This window comes from Aethalodelphis obliquidens, unplaced genomic scaffold (assembly GCF_003676395.1).
Source record: "Aethalodelphis obliquidens isolate GAN/ISIS:26980383/991018 unplaced genomic scaffold, ASM367639v1 scaffold3, whole genome shotgun sequence".
NCBI classification, from domain to species: Eukaryota; Metazoa; Chordata; class Mammalia; order Artiodactyla; family Delphinidae; genus Aethalodelphis; species Aethalodelphis obliquidens.
In genome coordinates this window covers 46,730,969-46,758,516 of record NW_020837947.1, presented here as the reverse complement: position 1 = coordinate 46,758,516, position 27,548 = coordinate 46,730,969, and the positions used below count along the sequence as shown (strand labels likewise).

At 41.1% G+C, this 27,548-nt stretch overlaps 1 protein-coding gene across 5 annotated transcripts in view; it reads right to left on the bottom strand.

The window, feature by feature from the left end:
• Nucleotides 1–27,548, bottom strand: part of LAMA4 (laminin subunit alpha 4) — a 151,521-nt gene that overhangs the window by 68,388 nt on the left and 55,585 nt on the right. For 2 of the 5 annotated variants that reach the window (XM_027088304.1, XM_027088295.1), the window contains exons 5-11: nt 25,251–25,331; nt 16,061–16,275; nt 13,763–13,858; nt 11,745–11,896; nt 9,610–9,720; nt 3,894–4,005; nt 679–846 (exon numbers count right to left, since the gene is read on the bottom strand). In XM_027088304.1, coding sequence (XP_026944105.1) covers nt 679–846; nt 3,894–4,005; nt 9,610–9,720; nt 11,745–11,896; nt 13,763–13,858; nt 16,061–16,275; nt 25,251–25,331 — 935 coding nt within the window. Of the gene's footprint in view, nt 1–678; nt 847–3,893; nt 4,006–9,609; nt 9,721–11,731; nt 11,897–13,762; nt 13,859–16,060; nt 16,276–25,250; nt 25,332–27,548 lie in introns of those variants that run through there. The other 3 variants (XM_027088310.1, XM_027088321.1, XM_027088323.1) reach the window with 3 other exon arrangements.

The window sequence follows — 27,548 nt, the reverse complement described above, 5'->3', positions numbered from 1 at the left end:
CCCCAGACATGTGAGTGAGCTCGACCATGTCACATGGAGCAGAGATGAGCTATCTAGGCTGAGTCCAGCCCAAATTACCAACCTATGAAATCACAAGCAAATAAATGGTTATTGTTTTAAATGAATATGTTTGGGGTGGATTGTGAGATACTAATTTATAACTGATACAGTGACCAAGTCATAGATTCACTAATACTACTGTGGTTTGTTACTTACATTAATCATTAAAGGAAATGTTCAATTTCCACTGAAGGCTCAAAGTCATTAAAAAGTCATTCATGGACATCGGAACATGAATGTTGCTGGGCTTGTAGCTTTACTGTCTTCTCAATGAGACTTCTTATTGTAGTTCTGGTAATTGGTTCCCCTTAGCTTTCCTTCCCTTGTTTTTCACCAACTGCTAAGTTCCTATTTCTTCTCCTCAGGAGTAAAATTTTGTAGATTCCTTGTGGAATCTCAGCTGTTTCTCAAAAGCTCAAGGTTGGGCCTGGATCTAAAAATCCTGGTCATATAGTCAAGTTGTCCTGAATGACTCCCTAAGGCCACGTATAAACTCTAAATAACTGGATATTGGGAATTGGTTGCTTTGACCAAATGTTGCCCTGTGACTGGGGGTCCTCTCCTGGACCCACAAAGGAAGCAGACACATGCTGGGCTCTAGGAGTCGAATACACCTACGTTCATAGGCTTCGTCTGCCTCCTCATCCACAAGTTCCCGTTGGGTGAGGAACGGTTGACGGCGTCGGATCTCCTCAAGCATCTTCTGGGCCAACACCAGCTTCTCAGAGATTTCCTCAGGGCTAAGTTCCCGATCTTCCCCATAATAGAGCATCTTGTTGTTGATCTCTGAAAGGAAGGACACGGTGAGAGAAGACAGTAGGGAGAGATGACTGGGCATTTGACAGCGATGTCACTGAAAACACGGACAGTGAGGACAAAGGGAAGGGCTGATCCTAAAATGGAAAGAGAGACTCAGCAAAGACAGCATGCTGATGTTCATGCTGTGAATGTGTTGGCATCAGAGTTCATCATATATTCCAGGGAGAGGTTAAACCCGAGGAAATCACTCTTCTTTGCTTTTCATTTGGTGTCTTCAGAATAGGAATGGAATTAATACAAAGCCTGCCCTGATTTCAGCTGAATCTGATTTCTATTCTGATTCAAAACTGTTAATATTTAAGACACACAAATCTGGGGTCTTTGACCAAACTTTTATATAAAACACATAATGTGGAGAAAATGTTCTGAGGTATCTCCTGTCACATGCAGTAGGCACTGGAGATATTAATTGCAATTTAGCCAAGGATTTTACCCAAGCTCTAAGCCAAAATGAGTGTATATTGACGGTTGTTTAAACAAGTCTTTCAGATTGTCGTACAGATTAGATACAATATAGAGGTTTGCTATAGTAGGATGTGAGTTTTTGCTTATTAATATATACATTTTTTTTGCAATTGCTATTTGCCTTCTGTGGTATGACTGCCTGTCAAGATTGTGCCGTTTTAACTTTGGGTCGTTTTCACCCCACATCTGTAAGTAGGACGGAGAATTTCAGAACCAACAGGGACTGCTGAGGCTCAGAGGCATTAGATGAGTTGTCTGAATACTGGCGGCGCTGAGCAGGCCTCTGGCTCCCTCTTCCTACTACATATGATCAGATGATAATTATGTAATTGCCACCTTGTCCTATGGCAGCTCCAGGAGGAAGCATTTTATCTTCCTGGCATAAATGAAATTGTCTGTCTTTGGTTTACTATGATCTATGTGGTTGGCCAGACAAGATGGGTAAACAACACTGGTCTCACATAAATCATACCAGGATAAGGGCTTGTATTTTATATGGATAATAGCTTGAAGGTCACCAGTAGTTATTTTAGAGGTGGTTTGGAGATGGTTGGCAATAAGGAATGACACACTATTGGTGTTGTGAAGCATCCCTGAACTCTGAAGAGAGGGAGATAAATGGGAGAAGAAGTTTTCAGTGTTGTAAATATTACTGAGAAAGTTTTAGGGAAACCAAGATATGTTAAAAAAAAAAAAGAAAAAAGAAACTTATGAAGGGATTAAATATTCACTTTTCAAGTAAAGTCTAAAATATTAACTCCTGAAATAAACTAAACATAGATACTTTTCCTCAGATCTAGCATGTGCAATGCTGAATTTCTTGGCATTTTGATACAGATATTATATTTACAATATGGCTTATTTTATTTTAGCTGCATCTGGTCTAGATTAGAAAAAGGAAATACAGAGAACAATATTTTTGCCTTTGGTCTTTGAGACTGTTCATATATTATTTTTAAAAAGGTAAGGGGCTTCCCTGGTGGCGCAGTGGTTGAGAGTCCGCCTGCCGATGCAGGGGACACGGGTTCGTGCCCCGGTCTGGGAAGATCCCACATGCTGAGGAGCGGCTGGGCCCGTGAGCCATGGCCGCTGAGCCTGCACGTCCGGAGCCTGTGCTCCGCAATGGGAGAGGCTGCAGCAGTGAGAGGCCTGCGTCCCACAAAAAAAAAAAAAAAAGGTAAATTATTGTTTCCTCTTTACATTTCTTTTGTATTTTTTCCTTCTTTCCCATGCCCTAAGGGTCAAATAAGAGGACTTAGATTCTTTCCAAATGAAACAACTTAGAATCAAAATTTGAGTTACAACAGGAAAGGTGACATTTTTTTCTCAATGGCTTAATAAGACGCTGGCTTTATTTGCTGCCTAGAGGGACATTTATTTCTTAATTAGATGAGATCAGCTAATCTAGGTTTAATCTTACTTTTCGAATAAATCAACAGTAACTCTAAAATATTATAGGAAAAGAATATTTTATTCGTAGATGCAAAAGCATGAGATAGTGAGGATGGGAGCAGGGGATGTTTGAAATGCATACCATTTGTTTCTATTACATATTATGGGCACCAAAGGAAATATAGCGAAAGATTAATCTTGGCTCCATACATCCCTTTTCCTGGAATATGTTCTCTATAACTCAGTGTAAAGATATGAATCTTCCACTGTGGGTCCCTTTACTGTCGTGTGCCCTTGAGATGCACCTGGAGTTGTCATCCAGCTCTTAATATATAGGATAATAAAAACTATGGAAACACACAAATACTGTATCTTAGCAGACTGTAACCCAAGGAAATTCTCTTTATCTTAGAACAAATACAATCGCCTGTTTTCTGTCAGTAAATTGAAGGCTGGCTTTCAGCGTGCTATTAAGATAGTCTTCAAAATGCAGCCTGCACTTGTGAGAAGTTAGAACACAAATAAATAAACCCTCAAGAAGAAAGGTAAAGTCTGCTACAATTTTATGCTTTAGGGCAAAGAAATCTTCCACACCCCCTCCTGGCTTTTCTTCTGGATTGGGGACCAGAGCATGCGGTCTGCCTGGTTCTTGGGAAAGCATTATAGAGACAGTTTAGGACGATTTGGATTAGTGGACAGTTTACTGCCACTCTAAAGGCAGTGTTTTCACAGCATATTATTGAGAAAAATGTGACTCCTACTCAACTCTTGCATTTTACAGACAACACAGCATGTAATTTCCTCTACCAGAAAGGTATTTTGGCATTCAATTTCTGTGAAATGCCTGGAAAGGGAATGATTTTCTACATTTATTTTTTTGGCCTTGCTGCGCCGAGTCCTAACCACTGGACTGCCAGGGAATTCCCTCTACCCTGTGCATTTATTCTTGAAAATAGACAGATAGTAAGCAGAGATGAGTGCTCAGAAGTCTCAGGTAAACAAACTTGAAAGAAGATCTTACATGAGTTTAAACCTATAACACTCTAACAACAGGTCCTGGCACACAATAAACACTAACAGTAGCCACTATTTTTATTGTTGTTAATAACATGAAAGATTCCTTGATATGAAGCTAAACCAAAAGAGAATATATTTACCTTGGATTTTATCCCTCACGTTGTGGGCTTGCTCTGCAAGCTGAGTTGCGTGGTTAATGGTATCCATGCTTTCCTTCTGAGCCAACTGGCTCTTTCTTGTGGCTTGACTTTCCTATAAATAATCCGCATAAATACCAGATTAAATTTGCAAGAAGGAAAGGTTGTGTATGTGCATGTGGGGGTGGGTGGGCATAATGTATTCCATAAACATAAATTTCTCTGACATGTGAAAGTTCTAGAATATAGAACATGGTCTCAGAAATCATGCATGAAGACAGATGTGATGACCCACTTTAGAATTATAGATGCTATTCCTAAGCCATCAATCACAGTTCAACCCAAACCAACCATCTTATATATGTAATTTACCCTTTGAATTTTTATTGTATCTCAAGATGCCAGACTAGGGAATTAGCCATGTCTGCTGATCAGTTTGTCATTGTGCTGACTGAAATGATTAAAGGTTCAAAGGGAAACTTGTTGAGAAAGCAGGCAGATCTCAAAATGCTCCATGCATTCAGTGGCTTCTGGGTGGTCCAGCCACTGCTGCAACTGAATTACCACAGAGATTTAAAGGATTATGCTCACTGTGCTAAATGCTACTTTCAGTGCTGCCTTCCAAATTCCCATCAACGTTGATGGCACTTGTGCACAAATAACTACTCAAGCAGCTTTGGCTCAGAGTGAATGAAGTTCTTCCCTGAGAAGCCGTTTTCATTCTTTCAACTCTGTTTCACAGAGCTCCCACGTAGGATTTGTCAAAATGAAATCCCAGCTCAAATGTGGCTCCTGAAGAAAGGATGTGTGGGTGTGCATGTGTACGTGTGTATTTCTCTCTGTGTGTATAAGGTCAGAAGCTGATCTAAAAAATGGTTCAAGGCCAGGACACAGGCCTGTATGCACAGCATGGGGACGTGTACTTCCTTTTGGCATCAGAAAGACTGACTCATGGGTATATTTGAGAGGAGGGAGAGTTCTTCAGTCTGGCATTTGGTGAAGTGCCCACTTGCCTCGTCCAGTGTCTTTCTGGCTCAGCTCTGTGACAAAGGGCTGCAGTACCTGACTGGACTGCAGGGTGATCTGCTACACAGAGTTCTGGCTGGTAGACTCCCCCAGGACAGGAGAGTGGCTATTTCAAATTTCTCTCCTTTCATCCACTGTTCCAGCTGGAGGACTAGGCCATGATTTTACCTGGAATGTTTTTACACTTCCCAAGCATAACCCAAGCAAGTGGCTCTTCATCAAGGAAGAGAATGCAGACATGGTATCCTAGCAGACACATGCCCCAGCAGCCTTTCATCGGGCATTTTATCCGAAATCTCCTCTATACAAAGCTCCCTGCGCAGCAAGACTGTGGCCATCAGCCCCGTCCCTAAAGTGTGGGCTCTCTGAATGGACATTGCAATCTTGAGTCACGATGTTCTTTCCCCCAATTCCAGTCTCCCTCTTATCCTGTTCTAATGCTTTCCAGAGACACAAAAATCTGTGGCCACTTTAAAATTAGATGATACAGAAAATAAGATGAATCTATTCTCGATGTCACCCCTCCCCGCCTTTAAAAAATAGGGACACAGACATATAAAACATTAAAAAAATTTTAACAAGTTGATTTTTGGTCTAGTTTAAATTGAGTTATACTTAAAAAACACAACATGCATATTTTTGACTCTGGCTTTATCCTTCAGGGGAAAAGATTTATTGTTATTACTGTGTTCATTTAATTGATTTCTTGATATGGAAACTTTGAGAATTAATTGAAGTAATGAAAGACAGCTGGCAGATGTCATAGCTCTAAGACAACCTCTTCTGACAAACACCAGAGGGCGCTTAGATATATGTATTTAATAAAAGACTGCAGCAAAGAGGAACATGCAAAATTACTGGATATAATATATAGTGACGCCTTATTTGAAAGTTTTACTTTTTTCTTTAACTTTGATTATGGAAGGAAAATAATGATATGGGCACATGGTAAAACAGGTACACTCTACTTTAAGAAAAACTGAAATTAAAAAATTAGCTTTCAACTATAAGCCGGTTGATGTTTAGCATTACAAATGGATTAATCATTTACTCACCTCAACAGCGAATTCTCCTTGTACATATTTGATGTAAAAAGTGGCAAGAATTTTATTTATTATACAGTGCATAAAGTATAGTGTACCTAGAATACTATTAAATTGAGGATGATAATATCTAGGATGGCCATATACTTTATTGTTTAAACTGGGACACTTTTGAGAGTGAAAGGGGAACTTCTAATAATCACTCTGGGAGACAAGCATAAACAGTGGCAGTGCTGGACAAAATGCTAGTAGGAATATTGGCGTGCCATTTCAGAATCTGTACAGTGATATCTAATTTGGGTTTAACTATCTCCTAAACATTGACTTCCAAACACCTTTCCAGCCTTGATCTCTTCTCTTGAGCTACAGACTCAAATCTCTGGCATCCACAGAGAGCTCACCCTTAAAAGGTCCAGGGAAATCCATTCTGAGTTTTTAGTCCTGGCCATCTATTTCTCCACGTCAGAGCTTACATCCTTGCAACTCTTCATATCCAATTGGTTACTGAATCATTTTTATTCCACTTGTCATTCTGGCCTCTCTTCCTGGTCCCCACCGCCACAGTCTCACGTTACCACTGCTCACTGCAAATTCTTTTCCAATGAAGACAAGGCAGCAATTGACCACTCTTGTTTGGACTACTGCGGCAGTCTACTGACGGGTGTCCCTGTCTTCAGAGTCTTAAACCTACCATCCCCGCTTCAGAGGAATGTTTCTGAAACTCCACACCTAATCAGCTCATTGTTGTAGGTAAATGCTCTAATATCTTCCAAAGTCCACAGGATGAGCATGGTGGGAAAGGTTCTTCATGATTTGGCCTCTGAGAACTTCTTCAGCATTGTCTTCTGCTCCTTGCTTTAATATTCTGCAAGGCCAAGGCCAAAGTTCTTCAATCTTCTCGTCAATTGGAATTGAAACATATTTTGACTTTTTGTCCTGTCTTTTGGAGATCAGGCTCGGAGATCAGGCTCAGTTGCTTTTGATGTGTGGAAGTGACCCACTTTCCTCCCAACCCTAAAGATCTTTGTACGTGTTGATATATGGGGAACTTTTGCTGTGGCTCCACATAGGGAAGGAGTAGGGAGGAGATGGAGAAGTGGAGGGAATGGTGCAGCACCCTCCTGGGCTAGCCCTTGGAGACTGGGCTCTACAGTGTGCCTTTTAGATCCAGATGGCAAAGGGCAGCACTGAGATTGAGAGAGGGCCACCATCTTCACTTCTGCTTGTAGCCTAGTCCCACTCTGACTTTGAGCATGGTGGCTTTGGGAATATGGGAGAGTGGAATCTTGACATAGGCTTTGCTACTTTCATTACAGACATGATCAGCACTGGCACAAGTGAGACCTTTTTGAGCAGCAGCTATTTGGGAACACAAATGCATGGGCATCCTGAAGGGGTTTCCCAGAAGTAGCAGGTGGGAAAAGGCAGTAAGATTTATCAAAAGGGGGCTAGAGGACTTAGATATGGAGGTCGGGAAAAAACACAGTAACTTTAGGTTAATATAAATTGTGAGATTTGGATTACATGAGATTCATGTGACAGGTACTTTGCATACAGAGATACAGCTGACCCTTGAACAACGTAGGGGTTGGGGGCACCGACACAGTTGAAAATCCATATATAACTTTACAGTTGGCCCTCTGTATCCGAGGTTCTGTATCTGTGGACTCAACCAAATGCAGATCATGTAATACTGTAGTACGTATTTACTGAAAAGAACCTGCATATAAGTGGACCCGTGCAGTTCAAACCTGTGTTGTTCAAGGATCAACCATAAGTTCAAGTTCAAGAGGCAACATTACTGTGATTTTTTTTATCACACTGTGGGAAACTACAGTGGAATCCTTCACTCTAGCTAAAGCTAAATATTAGTTATTTTTTTGATAGAAGGCTTTCTAAGATAAAGCTTTTCTTAAATCTTTCTAAGAATCAATTATGGATTTTTCTAGACTAAGGGCTTGAAGGATGCTTGAGAAGTCATTAAGACCCTCTCTGGGTGTTTGTTTCAAAATGTTTCAGCAGGTTCCTTCAGCATCAGAACTGTTTGTCTCGTAGCCAGAGGATGTTATTTTCAATAAGAATCGATGGCAACAGCTGGGTGAATGCTCCAGTCGCTTTATCATCAACTTCTGGCTTTGGTGGTCTGTTCTCATTGTTCAGGAGCCTTTTCTGTGATGTCCCTTTCAAGCTTGCACTATTTCCTCCCCATGAAAGCCTGCATTTAACTTATATTGGAAGTAGGAAAACGGTACAACAAAAGAATCAGTAAGTCCATGTCTGAGCTATGGAAGGAGCTAATCTTGGTGAAAACATTTCCTCAAGAATTTGAGACACTTTCAGTAAGTTACAGCCATGACACAAATGAAATTACGAGTTTTCACAAAGATTTCTTTCCTGGTATTTCCTTTGAAACTTAAGCGATCTCACTGCTCTTCAAACGCTCATGGTTGGATTAACATGCTCCATTGCATGGGAACGAGGGACACAATTTTTATATGCATTTAAAAGTAGTTGAATCTTCCAAGGATCCAATTAGAGTAATTCACATTTTTAGAAGCATAATCTCTTAGTTTAAGAGGTCCAAGGTCAAAAGAGATTATCAGAGTTATTTTAACCTTTATTTTTGTAGAAAATGAGAATTGTTTTTGAAAAGAACTTCAGCAATTTATAACGTCAAACATCAGTATCTGAAAGCAGAAATTCCAGAGTACTCTGGGCAGAACTGGTGGAACATAATCAGGGAAAAAAATGTGTTCAACATTTTAACATGTTAAACATGGCGCCTTGTGGCTTAGTTGTATTTTTTTTATTAGTACAGAGGATGGATATTTTTCCATTAGGCTCTTGGGGAATGTATTTAATAGTCTCTCACATTGACTTTGCTCATGTTTTAATGTTTTTCTTGTTAATTTTTGAGAGCTTTTATAAGTCATATTTCCCCCGACATTTTTCTTAGTCTTGTTGACTTTTTTCATTTATTTAGTTGTTTTACTATGTATTTGAAATTTTTTCTTGTCAAATCTATTATTTCTTTTTATTACAATTCTTCACACTATATTTAAATGTATTGTTATTTCCTTTCAAGGTTTAATAATTATCTAGTTGTGTTTTCTTGTAGATTTGAGATTTAAACTCAAGTCTTTAATCTGTCTGAAATTTATTTTAGTATATAGTATAAAATGAGGGTCCAAAGTGGGTTTTTTTCCTGCCAAACTGCAAAATTGCTTTCTCAACACAATTTCTCTTCTTTCCTTTTATTATTTAATGCATACTTTAGCAAACATTTAAATTTTATATTCTATATAATAAAGTTTGTTTCTGGATGTTCTATTGCTCTTAGCCATAAAATGTTAAGGTGAACAACTGAACGACTCTTCTAATTAAAACATATATCAACCATATTTACCAGCAGCAAATACAATGAAAGTTTTCCATAAACCTGTTTTTTCAAGGAAACCAATTAAAATGGGAAGACACAGTGGAGACCGAGTATATTAACTTTCTCCTCAGGTCTTGCCTTGATTTATTTTAAGGCACCTGGGTCACTGCATTTTTTCTGGGCTGTGGTAAGCCTCAGTCATTTGTGACTAGCCAGTCTCACACCAGCTAAATCCCATCTCTGAAGTTAGTCCCAGAAACTGAACACATACCCTTCCAGCTAATTCCTCCACGTCAGACAGAAGGCTTTTCATTGTGTTTTCAGCATTGTTGATTTGTATCTTTCTTAGGACATATTGGTTTTCTCTTTCTGACAATTTTGTCTGTGGAAAAAAAAACACGTATTTTTCCATAGTCAGTAAATGTGCACACCAGGTTTGTAAAAATATGCAGAAAACTCTTTCAGTGCAAGAGGACTCAGAGCAGAGTGTGAGCCTTTATTCTCAGAATAGTGGGGTCCACAGGCTACTGCAGGCTGGTATGAAGTTTGAGGTCTGCACAAGGGGGTGGAGGGCCCTAGGGGCAGAAATTCTGCAAGCTCCACGTACCAGGCTGGAGATTCTGGCTTGGGCTGTGCTGGTTCTGGGGAAAGGGTATCTTTTCCAAATCTGCACAAAGGCACAATATAGACTGGCAGTGGCCTTGGGTGTCTGAGCCTTAAAACTTCAATTTCGCAGGTCTTGGAGGAAATGATAAACCACGTCAATCAGTGCAAATGGAGTTTAGAAATTCACTTTCCTTTTCTTGGTGTAAGGAGAACAATTCTCTTTATTTCAGACCATTTTCCCCTTTCTTTTCCATTTTGAGCAGTTTGGTCCAAATGCAGCTTTCCTTCGATTACTTTGGAGTAAGCCCTTCAATCTTGGCACTGACTTCCCATCAGCTATAATATTATTATATATAATATAATATAATAATTATTTCTACCTTGAAGTTGTGCCGTTGGGGAAAGAGGATTCAAGTGGTATCAAAAGGACTGAGTCTGGGTAACTCCTCTGAGAATCAGTGCCTTCATGTGTCCAAACAGATGAGTCTGGTTAAGAACAATTCCTAAATTGGGAATAGAGTACTTACTAAGATTCCATCCAGACCATCCAGGTTTACAATTTTGTGATTTTTGTTTTGTTTTACACTTTGCACATTTGGGCAATTGCTGTGGATATCATTTGCACCTCCAAAAAGCAGAGTAATGAGCACTTTCTATGTTAGGTACTGTTCTAACTGCTCTGCATATAACAACTCACTGAATTCCCTCAACAACCCATGAGGTGGGTGTAATGATTATCCTCAATTCCAGATGAGGTAACTGAAAAATAAAGAGGTTAAATAAGTTACCCAAGGTCACATAGCTACTAAGTGTCAGAGGTGGGATTTGAATCCAAGCATTCTGGTGTCAAAGTTTCTGCTCTTAAACCATTATGCTAAACTGACTAACAAAGTAAAAAAGTATGCTGGTATTAATTATATTATCCTTTCAGCAAATCATTATTGTTTTAAAAAATATCCGTTGGTTGTGATTGAAGCCCATGATTTGCGGGCCACTCGCTGTTGTGGCCTCTCCTGTTGCGGAGCACAGGCTCCGGACGCGCAGGCTCAGTGGTCATGGCTCACAGGCCCAGCCGCTCTGCGGCACGTGGGATCTTCCCAGACCAGGGCACGAACCCGTGTCCCCTGCATCGGCAGGCGGACTCTCGACCACTGTGCCACCAGGGAAGCCCTGAAGCCCATGATTTAAAGGGGGAAAAAACACCTCTTAAAGCTTAGATATACAAGCACTGTTACGGTTTTTGACTATTGCCTGCCTTTCACTTGCTTATTAGATGTTAACCACTAGATCTAAGCAGAGAAACAGAGCATGTGAGTGTGCCTGTGTATTTGAGTGTGTGTGTGAGATGAGAAAGAATGTGTGTCAGTGAGAAGGAAAGGTAAGGGCAGAAGAGAGAGGGAGGGAAGAAGGAGGGAAGAGAGAATGAGAGTGTGTGTGTTAGTTTTTAGAGAAACTCCTGAAAACACAGCAAACTGAAGCTAAGGTAATGGTATGTCTGCAGTGTTGACTTGAATAACCAATGTACAGCTCCACTGAAATAAGAGTGTTTCTCCTCCATCAATAGCTTTGTACATAGATACTAGTTTTTTAGTCATTTCATTTTCCATATTAACCTTTTTAATAGATGACAGCTCTTGGTTTAGGCTGGAGTTCATGACTGTAATCAACTTTTCATAATTTCCTAGGTCTAACAATCTGTAATATAACCACTGGACTCATACCAAAATGGACAGGAATTACCAGGAGTGACCCTATGAAACCAGAATGAAAATACACAGAAGGTATACCATTCCTGCATACTTTGAGGAGGTAGATGGTGGAGTTGATTTCATTCACATGCCTATGAGCAGCGGCACCAGATGACACACTCAACAGACCAGATTTGCTTTCTTCAATGGAGAGCGCTGCTAACCGAAGGTCATCAGTCAGATCCCAGATGCACTTATCACAGCCTGGGGGTAAAGTGGGTATGTCATTTCTTCAAAATCAAAGGTCAGCTGGGAAGCATGCTGCTTTAAGTCGATTATTATATGCACTTTCTTGGTTAATACTGCTTGTAATTTTGTTTCCTGAGGAGTTGTTCTGGGCCAGGAACTAGTCCTTACACTCAAAACAGAGTAGGGCCTAAGATGAGCTAAAGTGTTAATCGAGCACTTAAAACGTAACAAAAAAACAAACACATGCAAGTGAAAATTAGGTTAACATGAACACTAAAGGCTGAGCTGAGAAAGAAAGGAAGCACAAAGGGCAAGGCATCTGAGAGATGGGTGGCAAAGGAGAACCCTCTCTCCACTCTTCTTTGGTGGTAGGAAAGCTATCTGGGATGACTCTCTCCATGTCAGGCTTTGGGCTTCTGCTTGGTGCCGGCTAGTGAAGATGGAACGTGCCAGGTATTCCCCCTCTCCTAGCAGCTTTTCTTACTGCCTATTCAGGCTCTAATGCCTTCACCTCACCCCAGGGATGTCTCAGCGCCTCCCCATGGCCCGACCTCCTGTCGGGATGAATGGTTCAGCAGAAGCAGGTCTGCAGGACATCACTGTTTGCGAATATCACTCCCTGATAGCTGACGAACCTGCACACATGGTTAGGTAGGTGGCAGTTTCTCGCTGCTTCCTGCATTTCACGTTTGAGTTCCTCTGACCACTGTCATCACCCCCAGGACCCAGCGCCCTCCTGTGACACACACACAAAGGACACCCTTTGAAACTTTTCTGTTCCCAATCTCTTTCCCCCAGACTGCACTCTCTTCTAGAGAACTGATAAATGGAGACTAAAGTGTTAATGGTTGTTAATATGTTAATTTGTTATTTGAAGTTCAACGCAGACTTCCTCATATGCTCTCTCAAAGGAATGGCTCCCCAGCCAGTACATCAGGCTGGTGGAAAAGATGCGTAGGGCCAAGCAGGCACATTGATGTCTTTAAAGTGACCTTGCTTAGGGGGTCACCTATGCTGTCAGTGTATAAACTCTGTCCTGCTTGTGCCTCCCATCCTATGTCACCTTCAGTAATATTAATCTCTTGTGCCTAGAGGGACTGAGCGGCCAAGATACTTTTGTTTGGGGGACGGGATATCTAATATTAAAGCAGTCTTTAAACCACTCTACCTAAAGCCAAATATTACTTTCTTGATAGAAGGTTTTCTAAGGCAAAGCTTTCCTTAAATCCTTCTAAAAAATCAATCATGGACTTCTCTAGGCTAAGGGCTTGAAGGATGCTTGAGAAGTCATTGAGACCGGGTCTGGGCATTTGTTTTGAAATGTTTCAGCAGGTTCTTGCACCATTAGGAATACTCATGATTTGAATAACCAGAGGGGCAGGAAAGAAAAGGCAGCTCCATTTCATAAGGCCTGAATATTATATTTCTGTGCCACTTCAGATTTAGAGTGATTTGAGAAAAGCCACTTAAATCTCTTGGCATCTCAGTTTCCCCAATGTTGTAAAGCGTAGTCTGTGGATTACTTTATCTGAGGACCTGAAGAGATAATATAGAAAAAGGAGCTAAAATGAACTCAGTCACTGGGAACTGTATTTCCAACTTAGCCTTTACCTACTAAGTAAGATGCCGAACTTAAAGACTTGATAAAATAAATTTTCTAAAATAGAGCTGTTTAAATGTAAATCACCTATCTGCCCATTGGAATCAAGTGGACTGAATGCCTTTTGTTTAGGGTCCATTTGGTTGAGGCACAGACAGGGTTAAAGCCAAGGGTTGGACTCAGGCAGTTTCTAGAGAGAGTATTGCATAGCTTTTCTTAATCCTACACCTGCAGCACATTAGAGAAAGTGCGGTTAGTCGATCATGTACTGTTATTTTTACTTATGGTTGGGCAGTCCATGCCTGTAGGGGGTTCAGAACCTTCTTCCAAGCATTCTCCGGTTACGCTGTCACATGGGCCTCCCCCACAACTGCACACTGTGGGAAACAAAAACAAGAGATTAGGGATTCATTTCTTAATGCCTAAAGTATGGCAATGTTTTTGTGGTTTGTAGAAATACTGGCTATTGGTATATAATTCTTCAATGGGGATTAATTATATTCTTTCTTAAGATCGTGTGGAATACATGATTTAGTGATTATTCCTCTCACCCAATTAAGCCCCAGCTCAGGGAGATTTTCAAAGGTGACTCTGGGGCAAAAGTAAATCTAAATGTTCTAGGATTCCTTTCCCAACTATTTGAGATTCTGACATGACTCTGCAACTGCTTCAGTCCAAAGAGCTCCTGGTCAGTTTCATAAGGTACAAAATGATCACAGAGTCCATCATTCAGCTGGAATCTGAAAGCCATCCTTTCATCACAGTCAAATTCTCCAGTTAATCCAGCTCCAGGTTTGATTACTGCCAGGTGTGAGTGAGGAGACCCAAGAGCGATTCTTGGGTCCCACAGTGCTTGACTCTCGGCAAGACTGACTCCAAACCTCCAAATGACAGCTATCAGTGGGATAGCTAGCAACAATGTCGTGGAAAGAATTAGGACCATATTTACATAAATTTAGAAGATCTGGGCGCCTATTATTAATCTACTGATAATTTTCAAGAATGCCTTTTGGAAAAAACCAAAAACAAAACCCCAATCTCACTAGACTGTTCATTTTCCACTGAGTTTTGGAGTGGAGATTAATTTTTTTTAACATCTTCATCGAAGTATAATTGCTTTACAGTGGTGTGTTAGTTTCTGCTGTATAACAAAGTGAATCAGCTATACATATACATATATCCCCATATCTCCTCCCTCTTGCGTCTCTCTCCCACCCTCCCTATTCCACCCTTCTAGGTGGTCACAAAGCACTGAGCTGATCTCCCTGTGCTATGTGGCTGCTTCTGGAGTGGAGATTAATTTTTAATATTTACAAAGGATTTCTTAAGCTATCTAGGCTAGCAATAAGCTGGAATTGTGAATTTCCTCCCACCTCTTAACTGTCTTAACAGAATAATCATAAAAAATTAGCTTCAAGGGTAACATACATTTATTACATTTTGGCTGTTTAATGTTCCACAAAATGTAGATTTATTAAACAATTCAGCAAGATCATGCTTTATTGCTTCTAGCATCAGCTTCTTTTCTAAGACTGATCTGCATCTCTGTAACTGAAACATGAGTTGACATATTGATATGAGTCAATATTTTGAGAATCAGGATGTCAATGTTTAAGTCTTTGATTTTGCCAACACTCTTTCTGATGCCCACTTTCTCTCTCTTTAGTCTGACTGGGCACAGAGCTCCTCTCTCCACTCTGTTATTCTCGGGGTTACGCTTCTGTGCACATAGCTTTCCTGGAAACATGTTTACTTGTATTGCTTCTGCAGATCATATTTGTTTTCTTCTCAGTTTCAAACTCTTCACTTCTTAAAAATCTCTTCAAGTGGAAATCTGTTTCAGTGAGAGAATCTCCAAATGAAGCATGCCACAAGAGCACAATAACTCTCCCTCACTCTTCTTCCCCTCAAAGTCACATAAGAGAAGGAATATTCAGTCTCAGCCCCCCTTTAGTCCTAGAGGAAGGCAATTTAACTTTTCTTCTGAAGAGCTTCACTCTCTGAGGCAAATGGATTGGAGAAATCCTGAATAAAATTTGTACCTTTCAGTCTAACTGAAGTCTGACCAGGAAGATATATTATCCCTGAAATATTTACTCTGATAATTTGAGGAAATAGGGGGATGATTAAACTACCTATGGCTTGCTAATCTATTTCACTGAAATGTTGATTTTACCAAACGTAACTAAAAAGAGACACATAGCTTGCAGAGTAAGAAAATTGATGTCAAACATGCAAACTTTCATTCAGTCCTCTGGTCAATGACAGGTAATCTATGGAAGTCTGATTTACTTATTTGATCAAAATTGAAAGGACATAAAGATGATAAGACAAAAGTTCACTAGTGTTAGTGTCTCATGGTTCATTCTACCCATGAGCTAAGCTACATTAGTCTTGATAAAAATACCTACCCCTAGAAGTATGGGATGCACATTCCTATATTGCCCTGGAAAAGTGTCAAGGGGGTAATTGCAATATTTCCCCAAGATAAATTCATCTAAATCCAGCACTGACAGAGACCCTGCTCCTATCACACATGTGCTGGCTGGGTAGCTGCTGCAGCACGCACAGAACCATACCTGCACAGTTCTTGGCTCTCCTGGCATCCCCATAGTAGCCAGGTGCGCAGTGTTCACACTTGAATCCGGTGGTGTTGCGTAAGCAATTCCTACACTGGCCAGTGACCTCATCACAGTCTTCAAAGATCAGGTTAGGATCTGAATTTCCACTGCAGTCACATTTCTTACAGGTGCTTCCAATCAGCAAGGGGTTTCCATAGTAACCAGGAGCACATCTGAAGGGGAATCACATGTTAAAAATTTAGCATCCATAGTTTTCTTCCTTTTTAGCTTCTTTCCTACCTAGAAGAAAGTGTAATGGATATTTGTGTATTGCTCTCCCAGAATTAATTCCCACTCTCCCATCTTCCTGATAGGACCAGACTTTGTTTTTAAGGAACTACCCCTCCCCATTGTGTTGCAGCCCATTCAGTTCGGCGAGACCTTCAGGTGCAGGAGTGTCTGGATATGACCAGGGTGGGGGCATTTCTGGTCACTCCAATGACTGGGGTGCACAGCTGGCATACGATGGTGGTACTAGATATGCTACATTTGGCCGTGAGATATGCCACTAGGGCATAGCTAAGAATTGTCCTGGACAAAATGTTAGTAATACCTTTACTGAGAAACACTGGTATGTATTCTACCTTGCCATAGTGAATTGTTCTGATAACCTAAACCTGAGCCAACCAGTGCCTGGCATTGTCCTGGCCGAAATGGTTTGGCTCAGGAGTGACTCAGCTGGAGTGGACTCAGGGCTCTTGTTTGAGGCTTGTGTGAAGGTCTTCTCTCCCTCTGCAGGTGAATGAAGAGGCAGGCAGCACACTTAGCTCTTGCAGCCATCTTGTGACTGAAGGAAGACAGTGCGGAGACAAAGCAGAGGGCAGAGCTGGGAGTACCACAGATAAACAGAGCTGGGGCCAGATGGCCATTATTCTGTATGTTTCAGATATATGAGCCTACAGAGGCCAGGTGCCTAACTGTATTTGCTGTGGAGGCAGAGCTGAGGCCTACAGTCATGCCAGCTGGCCTTAATGAGAGACTCCAGCCCCGGTGGAGAGCAGAGGGTGAACTACTTCCAGCCTTTGCTGGCCTTGCCAAGCTATGCACTCTGGGGGGGGCTGCCTCTGATCAGAGGAAAAGACCCTTTCTCTACTTTTTCCAAAAGGTAACCTGTCGGCCAGCAGAGGCCCTGCTCTGAGTGATGGGCCCACAGGCCCCACCTAAGGGGGTAGCTGCTTCTCAGCTCCTATCAACTGTTTCTATACTGTAGCCTTGAGGGAATGAAGGATCTATGTTGTCAGATCTTATTTTTAAAGGAAAAAGTTGAAATTCGGATTTTTATGTGAAATCTCAGTTTTTAAAGGTTGGCTCAAACTTTGTAAGAATACTTTTTGAGGCAAACTACACACTTTTTGGCTGGCTGTGGCCCCCTCTCTGCTATGGACCTAAATCAGTGTTGAAGACTGGCTAAGGTGGGCTGAAGATGCTTTGGGAGTGGCTGGAAGGAATGTGCAGTCACACCGTCATGGGACTGAAGGTCAGGCACAGGAGTTAGTTTTGATGAGAAAGAAAAAGAAGAGAGCCAGTGAAGGTTTCTGAGTGATAAAAGTGACGGTGAATGAAGCTGGTGTTGGCATCAGAGTTCAGGATGGACTCGGGGCTGGAATGGGAGACCAGGGTTGGGTGGGGAGGGCCTGGGGTGGGACCTATGCCTTGGGAGTGGAAAGGAAGAGAAGACTTTCCAAGGACACCAATAAGACCCAGCCAGCAATAATAGGACACCACCTTTTTAAATGCTTCCATTTAAAGTAAAAGAATCATGATTCAGAAGATTTGAAAAATAGAGAAATGAAAAAAAAATCACATCTGTAATCCCAAGACCTTAACAATCACTGTTCAACATTTTGCATATGTTTTTCCAGGTTTTATTCCTATGTCTCAGTTTTTTGATGTAGTTGTCATGATGGTGTATGTTCAGTCACTTGCAACGTATCTCATGACTTCACCCAGGTAAATTCATTTAGTTACCACAGACACCTGGGAGGTAGGGCACACAGGCTTGGCATTCCGAGGCTGAGAGGCTACTTTGGTTTTCCAGGCTCACATGCTAGGAAGTGACAGCGTAAGACCCAGACCTTCTGACCCTGATGCTCTTTCCTTTGCTCTGCCCTGGACCACACTGCTGCTGCTATAAATGAATGAGTGAATTCATCCAACAGAAGGACAATTCATGTCTATTTTGTGTAAGGCACAAAGAGACAGGAAGACGAAAAACACATAGCCTATGCACTGAAAGAACAGGAAAAGAATTAGGCATAATTACACAAACTCTAGAAGTCAAGGACTATGAAAAATATAAGAATGAATGTAAGTGCCACACAACCCACAAAGAGACATGCCCCTGAGGAAATGTTTGATAAATTTTATTATTCATACTCATGTCTTTGTACCTTTGGTTCACAGGCCCTCTTGTCCCCAAGTCAGCATAAATCATTCCTCTATGGAACACATGGCTGGATTGAATTTCTATCCTGTGCTGCAGTTCACCAAACAGAATATTAGATACTTAGGCTCACTAAAATGGGACTCAGATCTGCCACTTCAGTGTGCAGCTGCGAAGCCTGAGGTCTGGGAGTGAATGGACTTGTCCAAGCTCACAGAAGCCAGATGCCAGTTGCTTCCTTTTCTCTGTTTAATTCCACTGTATTTGATCTCCATAGGTGGTCCCCTGGTCTTCTACTAGTCAGAATCTCAACCACAGTGGAAACCTACTTTGAGTTACTTTGAATTTCAAGAATATCTTTTGGTGGTAGGCTCAGAGGCAATTCTGAAGTCACAGTCCCAACTTCAACCCTACAGATTTTATAGAATGAGCACACGAAGGTTTTGTACTCATGGCACCCTCTAACCCTGACTTTATAGATGAGGAAACTACAGCGTGGAGAAGCTTGACAATTGGTTCACTGCTTCAGGGCTCAAGCATCGTATGGGACTCCAAGCTTATGCTCTTTCCACTCCACAAATCTGGCGTTAATGAGTTAACTAATAAGTCCATTAATGATCTAACAGTTGAGTAATTAAATGCTATCTATTAATACACCTAATTCCTGTCCTCGAAGAGCAAATTACAAAGGATACAAAAGGACAAGGAGTCGGATTTAGAGTCAGCATTGGAGCCCAGGTACCCAGTACTGGTGCACTTTTATTTTCTTCCATAATCTTGTTTCTAGCTTTATTAATGACTTGATTCACTTGGAGAAAATAGAGCTGATAAAATTACAGTGTAAATGAAAGAACTGTGACATACAAACTTTGTCATTTCAGTCAGTGATCATATCATTTGGGAAAAATGGAAAACAAAAAGATACGTTTTTTGGAAAAAAATGCTTTTGACCAGAAACTATTATTTTGGGAATTTTTGTAGTGCTTTCCCTCTCCTCTGCTCCTTCTCCTCTTCTTCTCTTCCCAAGGCCATATACCTCTTACTGAATGCCTTTATCAAAGGTGCCAAAATTCCCAGCCCAGGTGGCATAGAAGCTTTTCTGGCGGGGGATGTCACTCTGTAGCTGTCATCTGGGTTAAATTAAATGAAGAAAAAAAAAAGCACCTGTTACATAGTAGATGCCATATAAATGCTCTCTACTTCTCTACGAATGACTGGGAGCTAAGGCTAGGAAAATATAAGTAACCCATTCCAGGTCACAGAGCCAGAATCCAGAAATGGGGCAGAGAGTGGGGAGTAATAAGAATTCTATACAGATAACAGGGCAGATACCTTAAGTTTGAAAAACTTGACGCCTGCAGAAAGAATCAGGCTAAAGCCCTGAATCATAATATAAGCCTCAATAAATGTTAACTTCTTCTTCTTCTTCCTCCCTTTATTATTGTTTTCTAACATCAAGGTCATCATCAAAATCATTATCACTGTCATCATCGTCCCTGATGATACTATGTTCGGCCCTTCCTGTTAGGATTTTCAGGTCTCCCTGAATTTGCTTTAATTTGCCCCATTCTTCTTTCCTGATCCTTAAGCAATAAGATCCACATGATAAAACCTCATACGGTTTTAGCATGTCTCTCAATCCCCTGCAGAATTGAATGGATAAAGGTACACTGTTAAAGCTGCCTCAAGAGACAATGTGGAATACTAAGGCATTGACATCATATATGTTTATTAACTGAAAACTTTGTGTTGAACATTGAGGGTCAATTGTGTGACCTTAGATTAAGTCTCTTCATAGCTCTTAGTCTCAGGTCTGTCATCTTTAAAATGTACTACTTAGGAGCAGAGGGTAGGTCATTCTGGAATGAGAATGAGAATTCAAAACGCCTGTCCATTCGGTTGTGCATTTTATAATTATTTGCATCAGAAGATGACTTTCATTTGCAACCTCTATTCAATTCTGGGTCTTTGATTTTCCAGGCATGGGGTGGGAAGTGGGGGATCAAATGGGGCAAGAAATGACTGACTCTTGTCACTACATCGTGCCTTCTTAAAGGAACATTAAAAATTCTGGGTTTTTTTTAGTAAAAAAAAGTTTTAAAAAAGTATTATAGAAGCAAATATAACTCAGTGCCTACAATGTTTTAGACACTGCAATGGAGGAAGAATGGATAGAGAAATAAATAAGATGCTACTTCTGCTGAGAAGCTCATATTTCAATGAGATTTTAAAAAATTGTTTGATTTTGAACAAGTGGCTTAACCTCTCTGTGTCTCACTTTCTTTCTCTGTAAATAAGGATGAAAATGGTATCTCATAGGATTTTATTTTGAAGTTTAAATGTATCATTGCAAGTGAACTGCTTACAACAGTGCCTGGCATAGAGTAAGCACTCAATAAATGTTAGTTATTATTTTTATCATCATCATCATCATCATCATCTAAATGTAATAAAATGTGGTAAGCTCTACAGTTGACCTGGTGGACTTTAAGAGCAGCAGGTCCAGCATGGGGAGTTTAAATTGTGAGGTGAGAAAGGACTTTGGGAAGAGACAGGCAGGGCCCAGAGCAGGCTAAGTAACATGGACCTTACTGGGAAGACAAGCGTGCTTTGAGCTGCTCTGCACAGTACTAGAAGAGGCTCGTGTCTTATGTTTAGACCAGTGTTGCTCAAAATTGTATATAGTATGGATCCTTGTGAAAAGAAAAACATTCATACAGAATATCTCTTCCAGTGTTCATTTAAATTACCTTTAAATATTTCAAACATAAAACTAAGTAGTAACTCCTTATGTCTATGACTTGTATACATCTTGAAAAACCAAGATAAATTTTCCAAATAAAACAAAACTATAAAATGGATCGAATTCAAATGAACACTATTAATTCAGGGCAACGGATGATGTCGTTGCAACTGAATGGTTACTTGTAATGTGATGTGGTAGAGGATTGTTTGAGTTCAGCATGCATGACCTGCCCTGTGCTATGTCATGACTCTGTGTGCCTCACTGTCATGTCACTCGGCCTCCAGTTGTCTGTAATGTCTCACTGACACACCATCAGCCATTATTTTCTCCTCAGCTCTGAGGCAGATAGATCCCTCTTTATTATAAAATGGTACTTCAGAAAGTCCAGAACATGTTTCAATGAACTTTTTTCTCAAGATTATCACTGAAATGAAACACTTTTGTGTCACTGAGAACCCATGAACCTCCACGAATATTTCCAAGGACACCAGTCAGTGGCTCTTGAGCCCCAGTTTGAGAATCACTGTTTTGTATTTTGCGGGTGTGGTATTAAAAGTTGAAATAGAGCAGTAGTTCACAAGTCAGTGAGAGGACTGGTGTGAGAACCCAACGGGGAATCAAAATATGGGTCCCCAGGCCTGACCTGAGAGGTCTCTTTTCAGTGGGGCACGGAGCAGGTGAGGGAGGGCTAGGGAATCCAAAGGTTTCCAGGAGATACTTACACACAGTCAGACTTGAAAATCACCCCGATTAAATGATCTTTAGGTACAGAAACACCCAGAGTGTTCTTGTTTGAACTAATGAGATAGATATCGATGCAAATCAGCTGCATATTTTGGAAAGATCTTGTGGAGAGATCTGAGTTTACAAATTCATTGAGAACATATTAGATGAAGTTTAATTGGGACAATTTAACAACTTGATGAGTAAACTCAAAACAGAACCCCCCTCTCAGTCCCAGAGTCAAACAAATCAAAAGCAGTTAAGGCCACCTCCTGTGGGATGATCCAGCCCCCCTGTGGGAAGGAAACCACTCCTTTCACTACGCTTTTGAAGAGCCTCTGCTTGCCCTCTCTTTAGCTTTTCATTTTTTCTGTCTTGCAATGAATGGTTTTCAGGTTTGTCTCCTCCCCTAGCCTTGACTTCATTGAGGACAAGAGAACATGTCTTAGATGTACTGCATCCCTAACTCTTCCCACCGATCTGTTTGTGTGGTCATTTCTATTTTGAAAAAGAGTTACCTGGATTGTCAGGTCAATTTTTGATGTAAAAGACCTCAGTGGATTCTTTTTAAAAGAACAGGGTGAGAGGAAGGGTGGATGGGAAAGAGAAGGAGAAATGAAAGTTGCTCAAAGTGATCCTCCCCCAATGCAGATGAAAGGCCTTAGAAGGGATGCTTACTTCCAGCACCTTTGTAAATGCAGCCTCCTGTCAAAGGGAATCTACTTAACAGACTAACCATTTTTCTTCTCCATATCAGAAGTTCATCTAATTTATTAATTGTCAATGTTTAAAATAGGAGACTCTTAGAAGACATTCGAGAAAAGCAGAATGGGAGAAGAATCCGGATTTTTAAGCCAAACTTTCCAAGTCCTGGTTCCCCCACTTAGCAGTGATGTGACTTTAGATAAGTCACAGTTTCCTCATATGCAAAATACGACCTCCTCTCAGGGTAGTTACGAGGCTGAGAGAGGACACAGGAAACAATCAATAAAGGGCACTATTTCTAGCTAAGGAAACTGAGATTCAGGGAAATGAGCCAGCTTGTCCCAAGCACACATTATGCCAGCAGTGGCAACAGGACAATAGGCACAATGACTCGTACTGTTACCAGTTAATTTTTTTTTTTTTTTTTTTTTTTTCGGTACGCGGGCCTCTCACCATTGCGGCCTCTCCCACTGCGGAGCACAGGCTCCGGACGTGCAAGCTCAGCGGCCATGGCTCACGGGCCCAGCCGCTCCGCGTCATGTGGGGTCTTCCCGGACCGGGGCACGAACCCGCATCCCCTGCATCGGCAGGCGGACTCTCAACCTCTGCGCCACCAGGGAAGCCCACCAGTTAATTTTTATTGAGCATTTATTAAGTGCCAGGTGCCATACTAAAAACTTCACAGTATTACTCACAACAGTCCTATGAGGTGGGTATTTTCATTTTTTCCTTTCTGGAGATGTGGAAATAGCCACTTAGACATCAAATAACTTGCCCAGGAGATCGTAAAGGGCTACAGCTGAGAGACAGCCACCCAGGCTGATGCTACATCTCAACACGGTACTTCCACTTCCCAAACTAGTGCTCTCTCCTCCATCCTATCAATCCAGGTCCAGGCTAAGCAGCAGATTTGACTGAGCCTTGCTGATTAATGGCAGGTTCCAGGAACCTCTGATGTGGGCCAGGGGATTTATCATCTACAATGCCACATGCGAGGTGGGCATGACGTCCTGTGCCAGGCCCCCCACTGTCACTGACAGAACCCTAATCCGCACCCCTGTGTGATTTTGTAGGACTGAGCCCTTAGGGCTGAGATTACTCACTTCTGGAGGAACTTGCATTTGGTCAGCAGGACTCTATTTAAGGCCATTAATTCCCCCTTCAGGACCCATACAACACCCATTAGCTGGTAATATTGCTCAATCCTTATCTGACTAAACTGAGTTAAACCTCAGACATTGAGGAGAAAAATCTCCATCCCTGGCTGATGAACAATCCTCTCACCCCCACTGAGCCAGATAATGAGTAAATCAGGTGGCTCATGTTCCTGGGTCCCCAAATAAGGAAATACAGAAAAAGCGTGTCACCAACATTAATCAGCCGAGGGTCATCTGACCATCTCTAGAAGTCCCTCTTAAAGGATGACATTCATATGGTCCCTCACCTTTCACTTCCCTCTTCTCTTACAGTAAAAGGGGGAAAATCGCACACCTCTTTAGCAAAAGAATTATCCACATTTTGCAAATTTAATAATCACAATAACAATGCCCTCAAAATACAGAGATTTTTCTATGTACCATAGACATTGTGGCTTTTTAAAAAGAGTTCCAGAGCTACACTTTTAGAGATGGAGGGTGTTTTCCTCGGAAATGAGATGGTATTTAAGGTTTACCTTTTGAGCCCCAGGCTGAATCTGTGAGCTCCACCCAGGGCAGTAAGCAGCATGCTGTGGTGAAGTGAGCGCGCTGCAGATGTGGGGATGCGGGACTGTATGTCTGACCGGTCCCTTCTGCCCCTTCCCTCCCTGTCTTGAGGACACCACACATCATTTCACTGCCTAAACACAGTGGGGAGGATATTAATGGCATTTATGTTAAAAATAAGAAGGCCTCTCTGTGAGACTCTTACAGTGAAAGCACTTTTATCTTAGAAAGTTGTGAGCAGCTGAGGGAGGATGGGAAACGTCTTGCCAGGAATCATTCAGTGGGAGTCCTGCACCCTTGCTTGCCAAGGCCATTCTTGTTTGAGCAAAGCCCAAAGCAACTTAAAAAAGAGTGTTAGGTGTAAATACCAAAAAGGGATTCAGAAAATCCAAACTCATGGAATTAGTTTACTTTTCAGGAGAGGAGATGGTATAAAGAATAGGTTAAATAATAGGTTTGTGCTTTTTCTCAATGTAGCACTCTAATAACTGACCAGTTGATAAAAAAGGAATCACTGAAGACGACTTTCTCTCTTTCTCTCTCTCTTTTGGACATTAATTGTACTACTGGTTCTCAGTGAGAGAGAGAGAGAGAGAGAGAGGACTGTTACCAAAACCATCTAGAGAATCTCTTCAAAATACGCATACTCATTTTTCCTCTTTCCTTACCCATTTATCCTGAGATGTAGCCCTGGACGCCTAGGGAGCATTCTTATAGCTGTATATGAGGCATGGGATTTGGGAACACTCCCCAAAGGGGTTCTGAAATGCTATCTCCCACTCCCTCTTCTTAAGACCTACTGAATGAGAGCATGGCAGAGCTGATGAGTGTAAGAAACAGGAAGTTTCCTTTGACCCCCATAGCACATGGTGACTTTCAGTAGCTTACCTTTCACAGTTAGGTCCAGCATAGTTTTCTTTACAAATACACCGAACAGCTCCATTTTTCCTATAGCAGGATTCTGCAAAACTGGAATTGAAAGAGAATATTAGAAGTCAATTCCATACATCACTGAAGAGACTGTCTTAACATTTTTTTTTTTTTATTTTTTTTTGCAGTATGCGGGCCTCTCACTGTTGTGGCCTCTACCCTTGCGGAGCACAGGCTCCGGACGCGCAGGCTCAGAGGCCATGGCTCACGGTCCCAGCCGCTTCGCGGCATGTGGGATCCTCCCGGATTGGGGCACGAACCCGTGTTCCCTGCATCGGCAGGCAAACTCTCAACCACTGCGCCACCAGGGAAGCCCTTAACTTTTGATTTTGATTAGATTGTCTCTACCTTGGTCCCCTCAAGTTCAAATGGGTGCAATCATTTGCTTCAGTTAAATTAAATCTTCCTCCTTTCAGGAGAGCTCAGACTATCAGGCTCAGACAGAAAGTGACACACCACTGGTGACACCATTTCCCATGTCTACCTCATTTATTTTTCCATAGAGGCACTTTATTATTTTTACTTGAAACAGTGGGAATTTCCAGAACATCAGGTATATGTGTATGTGTGTGTGTATAAATATATATGTATATATTTTTAATGCAAATGTAAAACACATATCCTAAAGCTAGAGTAAAATAAGTAAATTTTACCTGTGATTTTAGATTTCTATGAGAATTTTCTCTTATTCCTACCACTTACTGTGTATTCACTTGAAAGTTTACCCCTTTTTTTCTGCACTAGCTCTCTTTCACTCTTCAAGGTCATGAACCAATTCTAAACTATGCTTTATAATCACCACAAAACCTTAATTTCTTTCATGTGTACCTTAAAGATTGGGAATAAAGGGTGCAGGGACTGGCTCAGCTGATCAAAGTCATAAAGCAAGTACTCAAGCAAGAAATAGGACCCATAGTAAAAGGATTCTGGTTCATGAAACCCACTCTCGTGATTCTTCTTTTTTTTTGATAATAAAAATTAGGACACAGGACAGAAAACAAATAAATATATTGTTTCAGCAGAATAAATAACTATCTTAATTATGAAGGCAAGGGAAATGGAATATTGTTCTCCATATGTTTTGAAAATTCTACCTACACTGACACATGGATCCATCCCCATGAGGGGGGTGTACAAAAGTTTTAAGACTTTTAAACTAGTTTTGGCTTAGGTACTATACAATCCACAGAGTGTGGCCTGCTGTTCTCACGTTCCTGCATGTATCAGCAAAGACTTAACCACCTTTGGAGGAAAGCAAATGGATGTGCTTGCTTTGTGTGAAAATATTTATAAAGTCAGTCAGAAAACAAATGTGCTTCTCAGTGAAAGGCAGTACATACAATTTATTTTCTCTAATAGTCTGGTTAAAAACATTCCAATGAATTACATTTCTTTGGCATTTACCCTCTATTTTGCTTGTTCTTATTCCTCAGCCTACTTAAAGAAACAGTATCAGTTAAGTGCCCAGAACATGAACAAACCCACATGCATGTTTCTTTGAAGATGTTCCACCCAGCAGCCCACCCATGGCTTGAAGGAATGAAATATCTGCCTGGAGTTGTCTGCTTTGAGCTCATGTCCTACAGTTTCAAACAGATGACGTTTTCCTTGTTTGGAGCAATTATTAGTAGACATGGAGGATGTCTGGCCAACCCTAAAATAAATAAATGAGCTCTGTGCAAATGGTCCCTGGGAATAGCTGTGTGACTACTGGTCTTGGTGGAGGGAGACTCAGAGGTAGTAGAGCCACTGAGGGTTCCTTTTCCGTTTTCCATCAGCATTAATTGTTTATATTTTGCTTAGGCTAAAGTCTGTTTTGGGCTAGGGAAATGAAAACACTGCACCTTTCTCAGCCCACACTAATAACCATGGTGCTCTCTCCAAGTGGAAGGGAGTCTTTTGTTCTTGGAAAACCCTCAGGGAACTTAAAGGAAAATAGACTCAGCACTCTTTGTTTGCAAAACTCCCTCAAGCATCACTTCCTTGCCTTCTGATGTGGCTATTGTAATATCTGGAGATCCAAATCCTGGGTCTGTAGGCTCAACTTGCGTATCTTTCAAAGTGTAATTCAGATTCCACGCTTGGTGCCTTTCTGAAATCTCAAATAAAAGTCCTGGCACTTTGATTTTTTATAGAAAGTAGAAATATGAATTTTAAGAAAAGCTGAAAGAGGCAGTGGGGAGTCTGATTTTTTATGATATTTGATTAGTATTTGAGATTAGTTAACTCAGTCAATAATAAGGCCAGATCAAAGAC